This window comes from Ranitomeya imitator, chromosome 1, assembly GCF_032444005.1.
Source record: "Ranitomeya imitator isolate aRanImi1 chromosome 1, aRanImi1.pri, whole genome shotgun sequence".
Taxonomy (NCBI): domain Eukaryota; kingdom Metazoa; phylum Chordata; class Amphibia; order Anura; family Dendrobatidae; genus Ranitomeya; species Ranitomeya imitator.
In genome coordinates, this window is record NC_091282.1 from 837,325,527 (window position 1) to 837,342,774 (window position 17,248).

Sequence of the window (17,248 nt, forward strand, 5' to 3'; positions counted from 1 at the left end):
GGTGGGTCTTCAGGTTCTTTTTGAAGGTTTCTATGTTAGGCGAGAGTCTGATGTGTTGGGGTAGAGAGTTCCAGAGTATGGGGGAAGCACGGGAGAAGTCTTGGATGCGGTTATGGGAAGAAGAGATGAGAGGGGAGTAGAGAAGGAGGTCTTGGGAGGATCGGAGGTCGCGTGTAGGTAGGTACCGGGAGACCATGTCACAGATGTATGGAGGAGACAGGTTGTGGATGGCTTTGCATGTCAGTGTGAGGGTTTTGAACTGGAGTCTCTGGGCGATAGGAAGCCAGTGAAGGGCTTGACACAGGGGAGAGGCTGGGGAATAGCGGGGGGACAGGTGGATTAGTCGGGCAGCAGAGTGTAGGATGGATTGGAGTGGTGCCAGAGTGCTAGAGGGGAGTCCAGAGAGTAGGAGGTTGCAGTAGTCGAGGCGGGAGATGATAAGGGCATGCACTAGCGTTTTTGCAGTGTTGCGGTCAAGGAAAGCACGGATCCGGGAAATATTTTTGAGTTTGAGACGACAGGAGGAGGCAAGGGCTTGGATATGTGGCTTGAAAGAGAGGGCAGAGTCGAGGATCACCCCGAGGCACCGGGCGTGTGGGACTGGGGATAGTGAGCAGCCATTGACATTGATGGATAGGTCTGGTGGAGGGGTAGAGTGAGATGGGGGAAAGATGATGAATTCTGTTTTGTCCATGTTCAGTTGTAGAAAGCGAGCAGAAAAGAAGGCTGAAATGGCAGACAGACAGTGCGGGATTTTGGTAAGCAAGGAGGAGAGGTCAGGTCCGGAGAGGTAGATCTGCGTGTCGTCAGCGTAGAGATGGTACTGCATACCGTGGGATTCTATGAGCTGTCCCAGGCCGAAAGTGTAGATGGAGAAGAGTAGGGGTCCTAGAACAGAGCCTTGAGGAACACCGACTGACAAGGGGCGAAGTGAGGAGGTGGTGTGGGGGAGGGAGACACTGAATGTTCGGTCTGTCAGATATGACGAGATCCAGGAAAGGGCCAAGTCTGTGATGCCAAGGGATGAGAGGATTTGTAGCAAAAGGGAGTGGTCTACAGTGTCAAAGGCAGAAGACAAGTCCAGGAGAAGGAGGACAGAGTAGTGTCGCTTGCTCCTGGCAGTTAGTAGGTCATTGGTGACTTTAGTTAGGGCAGTTTCAGTTGAGTGATGGGAACGGAAGCCTAATTGTAACCGATCAAAGAGGGAGCAGGAGGAGAAGTGGGAGGACAGTTCAAGATGGACATGTTGCTCCAGCAATTTGGAGGCATAAGGGAGAAGAGATATTGGGCGATAGCTAGACAGCTTCTAGCACTCTTCTCCCCAACGTAAGGTCTGAGGAACTACCCAGATCTAATCTGTAGTGTCTAAGAAAGGTAGAAGGGGAAGACCATGTGGCCGCCTTACATATGTCTTCGATTGACACTTCTGACCTCTCCGCCCAGGAAGATGCCATGGCCCGCGTGGAGTGTGCCTTTATACCATCTGGAACTTCGTTGCCACCTGTGGTATAAGCGAGAGAGATCGCCTCCCTAATCCATCTGGCTAGAGTGTTTTTAGATACTCTAAGACCCTTCCTTACCCCTTGATAGGCTACAAATAAAGAGTTATCTTTTTTCCAGGAATCTGAAACTGCAATATATCTAAGGAGGCATCTCCTCACATCTAAGCAATGGAATTTACGCTCTTTATCGTTAGCAGGGTTGGAGCAAAAGGAGGGTAGGACTACCTCCTGAACCCTGTGAAATTTAGACGCAACTTTAGGCAGATATAGGGGATTGGGTTTCAATATGACCCTATCCTCCCTAACCTGCATGTATGGTGGATGTCTGGAGAGTGCCTGCAGATCACTAACCCTTCTAGCAGATGTGAGAGCAACCAACAGGGCTGTTTTGATTGACAGGATGTTCACAGGAATAGTATCAATGGGCTCGAATGGGGCTAGCGTTAGGGCTGAGAGTACTAAATTTAGGTCCCATGGGACTAACCTTTGTTTAATAATTGGTCTAGACCTGGTGACTGCTTTAAAGAATCTAGAAATCCAGTGATTACTGGCTAAATTAAGATTATATAACGCTCCTAGCGCTGACACCTGAACTCTAAGAGTACTTGTGGCCAAGCCCATTTCCAGGCCTTTTTGTAAAAATTCAAGAATCTGGTTAATACATGGTTCTTGGTCAATTTGAGCCCCTGAAAATGATAAAAATTTTCTCCATACCCTCACATAAATGCCCGTTGTAGAGGGTTTCCTACTTTTAAGGAGAGTATTTACCAGATTCTGAGAGAACCCTTTCCCCCTCAGTAAGGACCTCTCAAGTTCCATGCCGCTAGGTGTAAGTTGGCTACTTGAGGATGGAGGATTGGTCCCTGGGAGAGCAGATCTGGTAGCTCTGGAAGAATCCATGGTTGGCAGACAGACATCTTCCTCAGCCAAGGAAACCAAGCCCTCTTGGGCCAAAATGGAGCTATCAAGATTACCCGGGCCTTGTCCTCCCGAATCTTCCTCAGAACTAGGGGAATCAGATTTAGAGGGGGAAAAGCATACGCGAGCCTGAAGTGCCAAGATATCAGCAGAGCGTCCACAGCGTATGGGTTGTCTTTTGGATTTAGGGAGCAGAATTGGTGTAATTTTTTGTTCTCTCTGTTGGCAAAAAGGTCTATCTCCGGACAACCCCATAACTGAATGATCTGACTGAAAATGGCTGGATTTAACGACCACTCTCCCTGTCTGAGCATGTTGCGGCTTAGATAGACGGCTTTGGTGTTGATACTTCCTTTTATATGAAGCGCCGTCAGGGAGAGAAGATGTACTTCGGCCACCTGAAAGATATGATTTGCGACCTCCATCAATGTACTGGATCGCGTGCCACCTTGACGATTAATGTAGGCCACAGTTACCCGATTGTCTGACAAAAGCCTGACGTGTCGACCCTGTAGGGGTACAAGGAATCTATTTAAGGCATGTTTTACTGCCAACAGTTCTTTCAAGTTGGAGGAAGAGTCCTGTTCAGACTGAGACCATAGTCCCTGAACCCAATCCTCCCCTAAGTGAGCCCCCCACCCCTTGGGGCTAGCGTCCGTAGTCAACCCTCTAGATATGTGATTTATCCAAGGGACCCCCCTGTGTAGATTCGAAGTGTGAGTCCACCAACCAAGCGAATGTACAGTTTCCGCAGAAAGTGTGAATTTACTGTCGAGGTGAGCTCTTAGACGACGGGAATTGTGTAACACGTCCCACTGTAAAGCCCTCGTGTGGAACTGTGCCCAGAGAACTGCCGGGATGCAGGACGTAAGAGAACCCAAGATTGACATCGCACTCCTGACCGATACTAAGGGATTATTTATTGCCCTGGTGACCAACTGCTTAATCTTAGCAACTTTTGTGTCCGGCAGGCGACATTCCTGCTGACTAGAGTCTATAACATATCCCAGGAATTCTTGTACTTTTCGGGGCTGATTTTTTTATATTGACCATCCAGCCCAATTTGTGTAACGCATCCATGACTTTCTGTAGTTGGTCTGTGCAATGCGACTCAGAATGACCCACAATTAGCAAATCATCCAGGTAAGGGATTATTAATATATCCTGTTCATGCAAGTGCGCCATAACCTCCACCATGATTTTTGTGAACACCCTGGGTGCAACTGCGACTCCGAATGGAAGTGCCTGATATTGAAAGTGTTCTACTGTGCCAGCTAGTGAAACCGCCACCCTAAGAAATCTCTGATGATCAATATGAATTGGTACATGGTAATAGGCGTCTTTGAGATCTAAGACAACCATAAAACAGTGGTGAAAGAGTAATTTTATTGCTGTCTTGACCGACTCCATTTTGAAGGAGGGTATCAACAGAAAATTATTCAGGCCTTTTAAATTAATAATGGTGCGATATGAACCATCAGGTTTTTTGACCAGGAACAGAGGGGAATAAAACCCCCTACCTTCCTCGCCTGCAGGGACTTTGACTAGAACATTCTTCTGTTGGAGCTCCCGGACCTCAGACTCCAGCGCCAACTGCTCTGTAGAGGAGGAACGAACAGGTGTTAACATAAATTTGTCCCGAGGAGTATGGTGGAAGTCAAAGGTTAGGCCTTTCTCTACAATGCCTAGAATCCATGGATTGTTTGTAATCCGCACCCAGGCTGGGTAGAAGGCCGAAAGCCTACCCCCCACCTGGTCCGCTAGTCATTGTGGTTTCTTAACCTCTCGTGAAGGATTAAACATAAATCCTCTACCCCTCCTTCTGCTGTTGTCATATCTAGTAGATTCTCTGTTGGAGTCTCTATATGGTCTTCTGCGGTTGGACCATCCTCTATTATAGTCCCGTCTGTAGAAGGGTCTTCCTAGGAAGGGAAAGCGTTTTTTATTATCCCCTGCTTTTTCCAATAGCTCGTCTAGGACCGGTCCGAACAAGTGAGCTCCTTCACAAGGAATGCTACATAATTTTGTTCTAGCTTGTAAGTCCCCTGGCCAGCATTTTATCCATAGCGCTCTCCTGGCTGCATTGGATAATGCCGAGGACCTGGCGGCCAACCTGACCGAATCTGCTGAAGCATCTGAAAGGAAGGCTGCGGCATCCTGGATTATGGGCATGGAGGACAATATTTCCGACCTAGGGACTTTATCTCTGAGCTGATCTTCGAGGTGACCCAACCATACCATCAAGGATCGAGCGGTACAAGTGGCTGCTATAGCTGGCCTCAAGGACCCCGCTGAAGTCTCCCAAGCTCCTTTAAGAAAGATGTCGGCTTTCCTATCTAACGGGTCTTTCAAATTCCCCAAGTCGTCGAAGGGGAGAGACGTTTTTTTGCATGCCTTAGCGACTGCTGCATCCAGCTTCGGGACTTTATCCCATGAGGACGAAGCCGCTTCCTCAAAGGGATACCTTCTTTTAAAGGCTGGCGGAAGCGACCCCTTCCTTTCTGGTTTCTTCCATTCTTTTGAGATTAACGACTTGATTTTGTCAATCACTGGAAAGGCTCTTCGGGATTTTCGCTCAATACCCCTGAACATAACATCCTGAATGGAACATTCCGACTGGGTATCTTCTATCCCCATTGTGCTGTTAACTGCTTTGACCAGATGGTTAACCCTATCTAGGGACAAACAGGCTCGAGTAGACTCCTGATCCTCAGAGGAGGAAGTAGACGGAAGAGACCCTGAGCTCAGCTCACCCGAGTCCGAATCTACCTCAGATAAAGGGGATGATCTTTTAGCTTCTGCTCCCCGAGACTTGGATCTCTCGGCACCTTTAATTTCCTGTCTCACCATCTCTCTTATTGTAGAGGTCAGATCAGGCGCCTCCTCCTCCAGTAGACGTTGAATACATATTTTACATAATTTTTTCGAATGCCCATCTGGAAGCGGCTCTGCACATTCGGCACACTGCCTATGTTTGGCTTTGGACAAACTTTTCCTCCCCTGATAGAGGAAAAAAGACAAGGGGAACACAATCATCACTAAGTGGACTTTCACGAAGCTCACTTACCCCGTCCAGTAATGAGTGGTACCGTAGATGGGGGGTCCTTCGTAGCCGGCAAATCCTTACGGCCTGAGGACTTTGGTATAGAGATCCGTGCCTCCTTAGCTCCACCAGCGCGGCTACTGCCACTAGACCGACGCTGGGAGCTTCTACGAGGCTTATCTGACTGCTGCTGCGGCTCCTGCTGCTGCTGCTGGCTGATAGTTCCTTCTGGCGACTCCATTATGGAATGGGTGAGGAACTCTGATCATCCCAGCTTGCCGCCTTAAATACCCCCAAGGTACCGCCCCCAGATGGGGGCCAGCAGGGAATCCCAGGTGGTCATTAATCGTCCACCGCTGCGCTGCGCTACCCCTCCCCGAAGCCCCGACTGTTCCCGCAGCTGGGCGCCGCCATTAGCCGGAGATGACGCTACTGCGCATGCCCAGCCGCGTCATCCGGCTGCGCCGCTCGCCGCGTCATCCGGACACGCCCCCTTCAGGACGCGGCGGCGGCGCCAAGCCGACACGCGGACCAGGACGCCAGCAGACCCCCTCCGGACCAATGCCGCGTCCCTGCCCGGAACAGCGTGACTCCCGGGACCCCAAGTAGCCAAGCACCTCTTCATAGGTACCTCTGCGCTGCGGACGCCCGAGAAGCTAGCCTATGTCAGAGGCTGCTTCCTCCTGCTGCCACCTACACCGCGCAGTGCCCCTGCCGTGTGGTGCTTCCTGCCTCCTGGACGGGCCGAGGTAGGGGACCCCCGCTACCTGTACCGGGCCGACAGGAGTGGGGAGTCTTCTTAACTTCGACCCTCTTCTCAGGGCCTGTCTGAAAGAAGTTCCGCTGTCAGGGACAGGAAACCAAACTGACGTGGGAGAGAGGTACCGCCCTTTTTATGTCTGTAGGTTTCCTGTCCCTGAAGGGCGGATCCCCTCTCTCGTTGTGCTGTCATGGCGACTGAATAAAAATGGTGATATGAGATGGTTTACTGTATGTAAACCAGGTCTCATATCATGTCGGGTTTGTGAAGGAGAAAGCAAAAGCCGGTAATTGAATTACCAGCTTTAAAGCTATCTCGCGCTGCATTAAATATAAATATATATATATAGGTGTCTCCCTGACATATATATATGTATATATACCTATTCTATGTGTATATATCTACTCTAATCTAACCTGTCACTGTGATTTTACTGTACTCTGCACGGAATTACCAGCTTTTCAAAGGAGACCCGTGCGTAAAAATCGGACAGCAATACGAATGTCATACGGATGTTGCGATAAAAAAAATCGCATGACACTCGCATGGCACTCGCAGACGTTACATCAGTTTTTTCGGTCCGTAAATCGGACCGTTTTTTTCTCACACAAGTGGAGATGAGCCCTTAAACCAGTGGTCCCCAACTCCAGGCCTCGAGGGCCGCCAACAGTGCAGGTTTTCAGGATTTCCTTAGTATTGCATCGGTGGTAATGTGATCATCTGCACAGGTGATGATTCCAACCCCTGTGCAATACTGAGGAAATCCTGAAAACCTGCACTGTTGGCGGCCCTCGAGGCCTGGAGTTGGGGACCACTGCCTTAAACAAATGGTATCCAGATAAAATCTGGCAATAAGGCCAAAAGGACATGCTTTCAGCCTCCGTCTGGTGACGGCGTAGTGTACTTTGGGAAAAGCTCGGGAAAGATCTTGCTCACACTGGCTTATATCACAGAGCAGTGTAATCTCGCATTGCACTCTGCCCAATGTTATTCGAGCCAATCTGCCATTTTTGTCTCATGCCGATCTGTGATTGGCAGCATATCTCGCACCCATACAAGTCTATGGGTGCGTGCAAAACATCGAACTGTACTCTGATGTCATCCAAGTGCAGTCCAATATACGCCAACAAAGGCAATGGAGAAGATGGAGAGATTAATCTCCTTATCAATTGTGATCAGATCATTGCATGCAGCAGAGTTTGAGTTCAGTGTCACTAGCATCACATCTGATGCCCTCACATTGGATGCTATATGCTAATGTGACCCCGGCCTTAGACTGATGGATATTTCAACAAGACTGGTCAACCCCAAGGGCTCCTTCACACAGTCGCTTTTCTTTGTACGTGAAACGCGGTCCTTGTCTGATCAGTGTTTTTGATCACAGTGTCCGTTTCATCAGGTTTCTACTCGCTGAAAAGGAAGCAATAACTAATGGAGGTTTCTCAAGCTTCTATCAAGCAGCCTGAAAAAGAACATGGATGGCAACAGAGTGCAGTCCAATTTCAGAGATCCAGAAACTTGCATTGGCGAATTAGATACGACACTTGAATATTGGACAAGCGGTCAAGGAAAAACATTGGACATGTGACTTACCCAAAGGGCCATCACAGGTACAAGTGCTAGGTGTGAATAAAAAAACAAAAAACATGACGCCTGAAAGCGCTCTAATTAGTGGTCTACAGTGTGCGCAGATTGGGGGGTTTAGGGATTTCAAGGTTATGAATATGTAGTGTACAATTTCAGAGACGTAACATACATTTTTACCATTCTTAATTAGGTCCCCGTTTCGTCAACCTTTAATTTCTGCTGCAGATAAAGTCAGTGTAGGATGTCTAAGGGTCGGGCAGTCTAGGAATGGAGCGGAACTGCAGACAGACCAAAACATGTGAAAGACACTGGAGGCAAATGGGAGTAGAGAAAAAATGCGAACTTGTTTTTTTGAAGAAGGAGACCGATCGTCTCTCCCAAGGGCTAAGCAACTTCCTATGGATTCATCATAAGCCAGCGAGCAGAATAGGGCAGTCAGGAACATTTGCCGCAGTACGGCCATATAGGATCTGCCATAACGGCCTTCTCTAACGCACGCTCTCCCATTCCCACCCTTACCTGATGGAGGCTTTCACAGAGGATATTTTCAGGTTTCAAATCTCGATGTGCTATACCTGTGAAAAGATCAATTACCGGTACTTTAATTTCTAGAAAATTATTTATTTTAAGCAATGTCAAATAAATGTCAGTCCTAAATTTTGGTCGATATGATTCGCATATATTTATGTTCTCCAGGGTCTCTGCTACTCCCAGTACAAAACATGGAGATTTTCTGACATTGTGGGGGGCGCTATTACCTAATTTCTCAGTGCCGTTAAAAAGTGGCGCTGGGGAATAAGACGCCTTAACTGCAGCTGTTAACCCCTTTCTGCCAGCTGATGGAATAGTACGTCAGCTGGCAGAACCCCCGCTTTGAGGAGGGCCCCGGCGGTGATCCCACCTCAAAGCTGCAACATGTCAGCTGTTTTCAACAGCTGACATGTGCCCGCAATGGGTGCGAGCGGAATCGCAATCTGCCCGCACCCATTAACTAGTTAAATGGCGCTGTTAAACTGACAGCAGCATTTAACAAGCACTGGAAGTACGCGCACCACTGACCCCATCACGTGATCGGGGGTCATCAGTGCGTTGCCATCACAACCAGAGGTCACCTCTATGGTTGTTGATAGATTGCCATGAGCGCCACTCTGGTCAGAGCTCATAGCAAGCCTGTAATTCTGCTGCATAGAGGTGATCTGTGCATCACCTCTATGTAGCAGAGGCGATCGAGTAGTGGATACTTCTAGCCTCCCATGGAGACTATTGAAGCATGCCAAAATTAAAAAAAAAAAAATATGTGTCTAAAAATATAAAAAAATTGCAGGTTCAAATCACCCCCCTTTCCCCCCAATCAAAATAAAAAAAAAAAAAAAAAAAAAAAAATCAAACCTACACATTTGGTACTGCCGAGTTCAGAGTCGCCCGATCAATTAAAAAAAAAAAAAAAAAAGGGTTAACCTGATGGCTAAATGGCATAGCGGAAAAAAAATAAAAACACCAAAATTACATTTTTTCTGTCGCAGCGACATTACATTAAAATGCAATAACGGGCGATCAAAAGAACGTATCTGCACAAAAAGTGGTATCATTAAAAACGTCAGCTCGTCAGGCAAAAATAAGCCCTCACCCGACCCCGGATCACGAAAAACGGAGACGCTACGGGTATCGGAAAATTGCACAATTATTTTCTTTTAGCAAACTTTGGAATTTTTTTTCACCATTTAGATAAAAGAGAACCTAGACATGTTTGGTGTCTATGAACTCGTAATGACCTGGAGAATCATAACGGCAGGTTAATTTCAGCATTTAGCGAACCTAGAAAAAGAGCCAAACAAAAAACAAGTGTGGAATTGCACTTTTTTTTGCAATTTCATCACACTTGGAATTTTTATCCCGTTTTCTGTTACATGAAATGGTAAAACCAATTGGTGTCGTTCAAGTACAACTCGTCCCGCAAAAAATAAGCCCTCACATGGCCATAAAGAAAAAAAAAAAAAGAAAAAAAAAGTTATGGCTCTGGGATGAAGGGGAGCAAAAAATGAAACCGCAAAAACGAAAATACCTCCGGGGGTTAAAAAAAGTGCATCGGCGGTCGTTAAGAATACACATGTATCAGGGGTTGGCAGCAGCTCATATGTCAAGTGAAATAAATCTTTCCTTTTAACATCAGATACCTTTGTTGTGCAAGTAGTTTAGAGCACCAGCAATATCTTTGACTACAAAACTGGCTTCTCGCTCATTGAAATACTTCCGCCGATGAATGTGGTTTAGTATGGAACCTAGGTTAGCAAGAACAGATCGTGAGAAAACAAAACAATATGCAGGAAAGTAATAAAATAAATGCCGAATAAGAGCAACATTGCATGGTTTTATTAGATTAATCTGGATAACCTAAGGGAAAACACTGGGCAAAACTGACATGGAAGGAATTTGGGTAGAAAGAAATTTTAAACAGTTGACAGTGTTCTAGCAATCCTAAACGTCAATACAGACTAACGAGCCTTGCCACATGACTATGATAAAAGCCAAATCAGATTCTTAATTGGCAGACAGTGTTTTGGGTATTGCCCCTCATCAGGGTAAAGTATGAGATCTGATTTGGATAGGTGAGACACTGGACTGGGGTCTAAGGGATAACCTTTCTACTCGTGGAAAGTGACAAGCCAAGCTTGGCATGTCAGAGTGAGGAGGCTTATAAGTCATGCATGCTCCTCTGGAAAATTAAATCTGCAAATTGCCTCTTCAGAGAGGAAGAGAATTAGAACTCTAGTGCCACCTATTGGAGCAGTGAGTTCTGTTTTTGACTCTCAATGTTCACCATAGATCTAATGGTATGAGCAATAGGGAAGTGTCCATGGGTGGGAAGAAATGTTTATCTCCAATCCCACCATCTGTAGATAAGTAAAAACAAGAGGATAGCTGTTCTTCCAAGAAGTTAAAATTCTCCTCAGAGCTAGAAAAGTCAAAGTAAATACATAGTACATACAGTACGGACCCAAAAGTTTGGACACACCATCTCATTTAAAAAATTTTCTGTATTTTCATGACTATGAAAATTGTACATTCACACTGAAGGCATCAAAACTATGAATTAACACATGTGAAATTATATACTTAACAAAAAAGTGTGAAACTGAAAATAGGTCTTATATTCTAGGTTCTTCAAAGTAGCCACCTTTTGCTTTGATGACTGCTTTGCACACTCTTCGCATTCTCTTGATGACCTTCAAGAGGTGGTCACCGGTATAGGTGTTCACTTCACAAGTGTGCCCTGTCAGGTTTAATAAGTGGGATTTCTTGCCTTATAAATGGGGTTGGGACCATCAGTTGTGTTGAGCAGAAGTCTGGTGGATACACAGGCGATAGTCCTACTGAATAGACTGTTAGAATTTGTATTATGGCAAGAAAAAAGCAGCCAAGTAAAGAAAAACGAGTGGGCACCATTACTTTAAGAAATGAAGGTCAGTCAGTCCGAAAAATTGGGAAAACTTTGAAAGTGTCCCCAAGTGCAGTGGCAAAAACCAACAAGCGCTACAAAGAAACTGGCTCAGATGAGGACCGCCCCAGGAAAGGAAGAGCAAGAGTCACCTCTGCTTCTGAAGATAAGTATCTTAGTCACCAGTCTCAGAAATCGCAGGTTAACAGCAGCAGATTAGAGACCAGGTCAATGCCACACAGAGTTCTAGCAACAGACACATCTCTACAACAACTGTTAAGAGGAGACTTTGTGCAGCAGGCCTTCATGGTAAAATAGCTGCTAGGAAACCACTGCTAAGGACAGGGAACAAGCAGAAGAGACTTGTTTGGGCTAAAGAACACAAGGAATGGACATTAGACCAGTGGAAATCTGTGCTTTGGTCTGATGAGTCCAAATTTGAGATCTTTGGTTCCAACCCGTGTCTTTGTGCGATGCAGAAAAGGTGAACGGATGGATTCTACATGCCTGGTTCCCACCGTGAAGCATGGAGGAGGAGGTGTAATGGTGTGGGGGTGCTTTGCTGATGACACTGTTGGGGATTTATTCAAAATTGAAGGCATACTGAACCAGCATGGCTACCACAGCATCTTGCAGTGGCATGCTATTCCATCCGGTTTGCGTTTAGTTGGACCATCATTTATTTTTCAACAGGACAATGACCCCAAACACACCTCCAGGCTGTGTAAGGGCTATTTGACCAAGAAGGAAAGTGATGGGTGCTACGCCAGATGACCTGGCCTCCACAGTCACCAGACCTGAACCCAATCGAGATGGTTTGGGGTGAGCTGGACCGCAGAGTGAAGGGAAAAGGGCCAACAAGTGCTAAGCATCTCTGGGAACTCCTTCAAGATTGTTGGAAGACCATTCCTTGTGACTACCTTTTGAAGCTCATCAAGAATGCCAAGAGTGTGCAAAGCAGACATCAAAGCAAAAGGTGGCTACTTTGAAGAACCTAGAATATAAGACAATTTCAGTTGTTTCACACTTTTTTGTTAAGTATATAATTCCACATGTGTTAATTCATAGTTTTGATGCCTTCAGTGTGAATGTACAATTGTCAGTCATGAAAATATAGAAAAATCTTTAAATGAGAAAGTGTCCAAACTTTTGATCTGTACTGTAGTGTGGTAAAAATCAAGGGAGTCATTCAAAACAACTACTCAGCCTGCAAATAAAGAAATAGGCGCACATACGCCTATGAAAAAAAGAAAAAAAAAAAAAAACTACGGCAAAAGAAAGTAATGGAGGAACACAATGTTGGAGGGGAAAGCTTACATATTTGTAATGGTGCCCGTGAGGTTTTCCATAGTTGCATAACACTGTCACATTGTATGAATTAATAGGCATGTTTTGGCATAACAGCAAGGTCTTTAAACTACACATCTTCTTTATCACATTACTTACCACCAGACATCTTCTCAAATACGAGGTAAAATTTCTCCTCCTCTTCAAAAAATTCTATTAATTCCAGGACATTGCTGTGATAGAAAAGCAGCACGTTTTAACAACAGATGGGTAGTCAACATTTCTGGCGAGGCCACGCGTTTCAGTCACAAGGTTTTTCTGCAACTTGCACGATAACATAGAAAATTTTTGCTGCGATTTTGTGGCAATTGCAGCAAAAAATTGAATTTCATTGATGCATGGACTCTTTATAGGTTATCTGTAGTGATGAGAGAATGTACACAAATAACGTGTTAATCGGGCACGCTCGGGTGTTATCCGAGTATCTCGGGCGTGCTCGAATCATATGTTCCGAGTCTCTGCGGATGCACGTGTTGCGGCTGTTCGGTTATCCCTTAATGTGTTGTGGCTGTCTGACAGCAACAAATCATGCAGCCGCAGAGACTCGAACATATTATACAAACACGGCTATGATTCTTGGATATCACCCGAGGATGCACCATTAACACGTTATCGGAGCACATTTGCTCATCACTAGTTATCGGTCACCAGGTTTTTAATATCCCATCTGAGAGCATGATGTAGGGGCAGAGGCCCTGATTCTAGAGATGTATCACTTACCGCAGTTTTGAGCAAATCACTTAACTACTGCAGATCTTTCAGTTCTATGATTGCGGAGCTCTGTATAAACCCAACACAGACTTTTTTCCTCTGCACAGTGTACACAAAGCTGCCAATCTATGGTAAGACTTATAGAGAGCTCATTAATAAAACAGATTTTATAGAAACATCAGCATGCAGCCCAGTAAGTGAGACACTGCTGGAATCAGGGACTCTGCCCCTACACCATGCTGCTCTCAGACCAGGTGACAAATTCTTTTTAATAACCTATTCTAATCATCAACACAAAATTACAATTGATGCACTCACCTGTGGCCCTGACATTGATATAACATTTCCACTTCTCTGAACACTCTACTTCGGCAGTGACCAGGTCGTTTCTCGATAATCTGATAGCAAAACAGAAGTTGCATCAATTTCCTTTAGTAGATATGCATTACTCAACATGTATTGTAATGAAAAACAGACTATTTAGGTGTTCGTACACAATACAGAAATTATCTGATTTGGGGCTTTTGCTCTCAGGAATGAATCTGCTGCCAGAGGTGTCTGACAGCTATTTTCCTTTGCATCTCTAAAAACGCAGGCCCTCTTTTCTGAACCAAGTATATATGTATTTGAGTAAGGGTAGGAAGAATAGTTCATCCACAGCCATTGAAGGTGTACATTTTCTACGCACATTTATGAGGTTTGGGAAAAAGATATTGAAGTGGGGGATGGTGTGGATAGGTGGGTTATTTAAAACAATTGACAAAGTGCAAATGGGATGAGCAAGAGACAAATCTAAAGCCAAATATCATTTAGTGCGAGTGTGACCCACCTTTGCCTTCAAAACAGCATGACTTCTTCTAGAAACACTTGTACATATTCTTGAAAGGAACTTGGCAGGAAGGTTGCTCCAAACATTTTGATAACTAACCACAGAACTTCTCAGTGTGGGCTTGTGCAAATAAGTCTGCCTCTTCCAGTGATTCAACTATGCATGAAAACATAGTGACTGGGGTGCAGAAAAAATGTCAGCATATGCTCTGGATTGAGGAGTCAAAATCTGATTTATTTAACTGTAACAGAAGGCAGTTTGTTGGCCGAAGTGCTGTAGAGTGGTCTGATCATGTGTGTTTGCAGTCAACAGTGAAGCATGGTGGAGGTTCCCTACGAGTTTAGGGCTGTATTTCAGCACATGATATTGGGGATTTGGTCAATATTAATGGTGTAATCTATACCGAGTAATAAAGGCAAATAATAAACTATCATTCTGTATCATCAGAGAGGAGTTTGGCTATAAATTAATTCTGTAGCATAACAATAACAATCAAACATACAGCCAATGCAATGAAGAACCATATTCAGTATAAAGAACAAGAATCCCAGTAAATGATGGTATGGCTCTGACTGTGCTGGATTATATGAAAAAAAAAACAAAACAAAAAAAACAAGGATTTGCACAAGCCTACATCCACTGGAGATCTGTGGTTAGAAATTCATAGTTACATAGTTATTAAGGTTGAAGGAAGACTTTAAAGGGAACCTGTCACCCTGAAAATCGCGGGTGAGGTAAGCCCACCGGCATCAGGGGCTTATCTGCAGCATTCTGTAATGCTGTAGATAAGCCCCCAATATTACCTGAAAAAGGAGAAAAAGACGTTAGATTATACTCGCCCAGGGGCGGTCCCGCTGCTGGTCCGGTCGGATGGGCGTCTCCGGTCCGCTGCGGCGCCTCCCATCTTCATTACAAGACGTCCTCTTCTGATCTTCAGCCACGGCTCCGGCGCAGGCGTACTTTGCTCTGCCCTGTTGAGGGCAGAGGATAGTACTGCAGTGCGCAGGCGCCGGAAAGGTCAGAGGCCCGGCGCCTGCGCACTGCAGTACTTTGTCTGCCCTGCGCCTGAGCCGTGGCTGAAGATCAGAAGAGGACGTCTTGTAATGAAGATGGGAGGCGCCGCAGCGGACCGGAGACGCCCATCCGACTGGACCAGCAGCGGGACCGCCCCTGGGTGAGTATAATATATCGTCTTTTTCTCCTCTTTCAGGTAACATCGGGGGCTTATCTACAGCATTACAGAATGCTGTAGATAAGCCCCTGATGCCAGTGGGCTTACCTCACCCGCGATTTTCGGGGTGACAGGTTCCCTTTAAGTCCATCTAGTTCAACCCATAGCCTAACCTAACATGCCCTAACATGTTGATCCAGAGGAAGGCAAAAAAAAAAACCATGTGGCAAAGAGTAAGCTCCACATTGGGGAAAAAAATTGCTTCCCGACTCCAAATACGGCAATCAGACTAGTTCCCTGGATCAACGCCCTATCAAGGAATCTAGTGTATATACCCTGTAACATTATACTTTTCCAGAAATGTATCCAGTCCCCTCTTAAGTTTAAGTAACAAATCACTCATTACATCATACGGCAGAGCGTTCCATAGTCTCACTGCTCTTACAGTAAAGAATCCGCGTCTGTTATTATGCTTAAACCTTTTTTCCTCCAAACGTAGAGGATGCCCCCTTGTCCCTGTCTCAGGTCTATGATTAAAAAGATCATCAGAAAGGTCTTTGTACTGTCCCCTCATATTTTTATACATTAAAATAAGATCACCCCTTAGTCTTCGTGTTTCCAAGCTAAATAGCCCCAAGTGTAATAACCTATCTTGGTATTGCAGACCCCCCAGTCCTTTGATAACCTTGGTCGCTCTTCTCTGCACCCGCTATAGTTCAGCTATGTCTTTCTTATACATCGGAGACCAGAACTGTACACAGTATTCTAAGTGTGGTCGAACTAGTGACTTGTATAGAGGTAAAATTATGTTCTCCTCATGAGCATCTATGCCTCTTTTAATGCATCCCATTACTTTATTTGCCTCTGTAGCAGCTGCCTGACACTGGCCACTGAATATGAGTTTGTCATCCACCCATACACCCAGGTCTTTTTCATTGACGGTTTTGTCCATAGTTTTAGACTTAAGCACATAGTTATACATCTTATTCAAGGGGTGTGCGTGTATATATATATATATATATATATATATATATATATATATATATATATATATATATATATATATATATATATATATATATATATATATATTTATTACACACACAGCTAACTTTTAGTATGTCTACCTGCAAATTGTTGGTACCCTTCTGTTGAAAAAAAAAAACCCACAATGGTCACAACGGAATGACTCAGAACTAAAAAGTAGTAATTTTCAAGTTATATTTACTGGTTATAAACTAATAAACGCATTAAGTTACTCATCGGTAACGGTAGTTTTTGGAGGCTCATGACAGCACCAGGAGAGGGGATCCGCTTTTCAGGAACAGGAAACCTACATATACAAAAGGGCTGCACCACTCCCACGCATCAGTTGGACTACAGAGCTTGAGAGGACCTCCATGGTTAGTGGCACATAAAATATATACAACTTCACCCATGTGGAAGATGTGCTCACCCATACTTAAAAGGGAGGGAACTAAGGGTGCTGTGATGGGCCTCAGAAAATGCAGTTATTGGTAAGTAACTTAATGCTTCAATTGGACTCCCATGACAGCACCACGAGAGAATTACAGAGATGTAAAACTAGCTTAGGGAGGGACTACAGCTTGCAGCACCCTTAACCCAAAGGTAAGATCTGAGGAAGCACCCATGTCCAGCCTATAATGGTTAAAGAAGGTGGACAGGGATGACCACCAGAGCCTTGGAAGGATATAAATAAGGCATTGTCCTCTTTCCAGGAATTAGTGAGAGATACTGTAGCAAACATCTTCTAACATCTAACGTGTCAAGTTTCTCCTTCTGGTTAGTAGGATTAGGGAGGAAGGAGGGAAGGACTATCTCTTGTGACCTGTGGAAGTCTGAGGCAACCTTGGGCAAGTAAGCAGGGACTGGCCTAAACACTACCCTGTTGATCAATATCTGTGTATAAGGAGGAATTCTAGA

General features: G+C 45.1%; 1 protein-coding gene across 1 annotated transcript in view; it reads right to left on the reverse strand.

The window, feature by feature from the left end:
• Window positions 1-17,248, reverse strand: part of MKNK2 (MAPK interacting serine/threonine kinase 2) — a 55,715-nt gene that overhangs the window by 17,580 nt on the left and 20,887 nt on the right. Inside the window, exons 6-9 of the mRNA XM_069740650.1 lie at window positions 13,623-13,702; window positions 12,693-12,766; window positions 9,985-10,089; window positions 8,330-8,385 (exon numbers count right to left, since the gene is read on the reverse strand). Coding sequence (XP_069596751.1) covers window positions 8,330-8,385; window positions 9,985-10,089; window positions 12,693-12,766; window positions 13,623-13,702 — 315 coding nt within the window. The remainder of the gene's footprint in view (window positions 1-8,329; window positions 8,386-9,984; window positions 10,090-12,692; window positions 12,767-13,622; window positions 13,703-17,248) is intronic.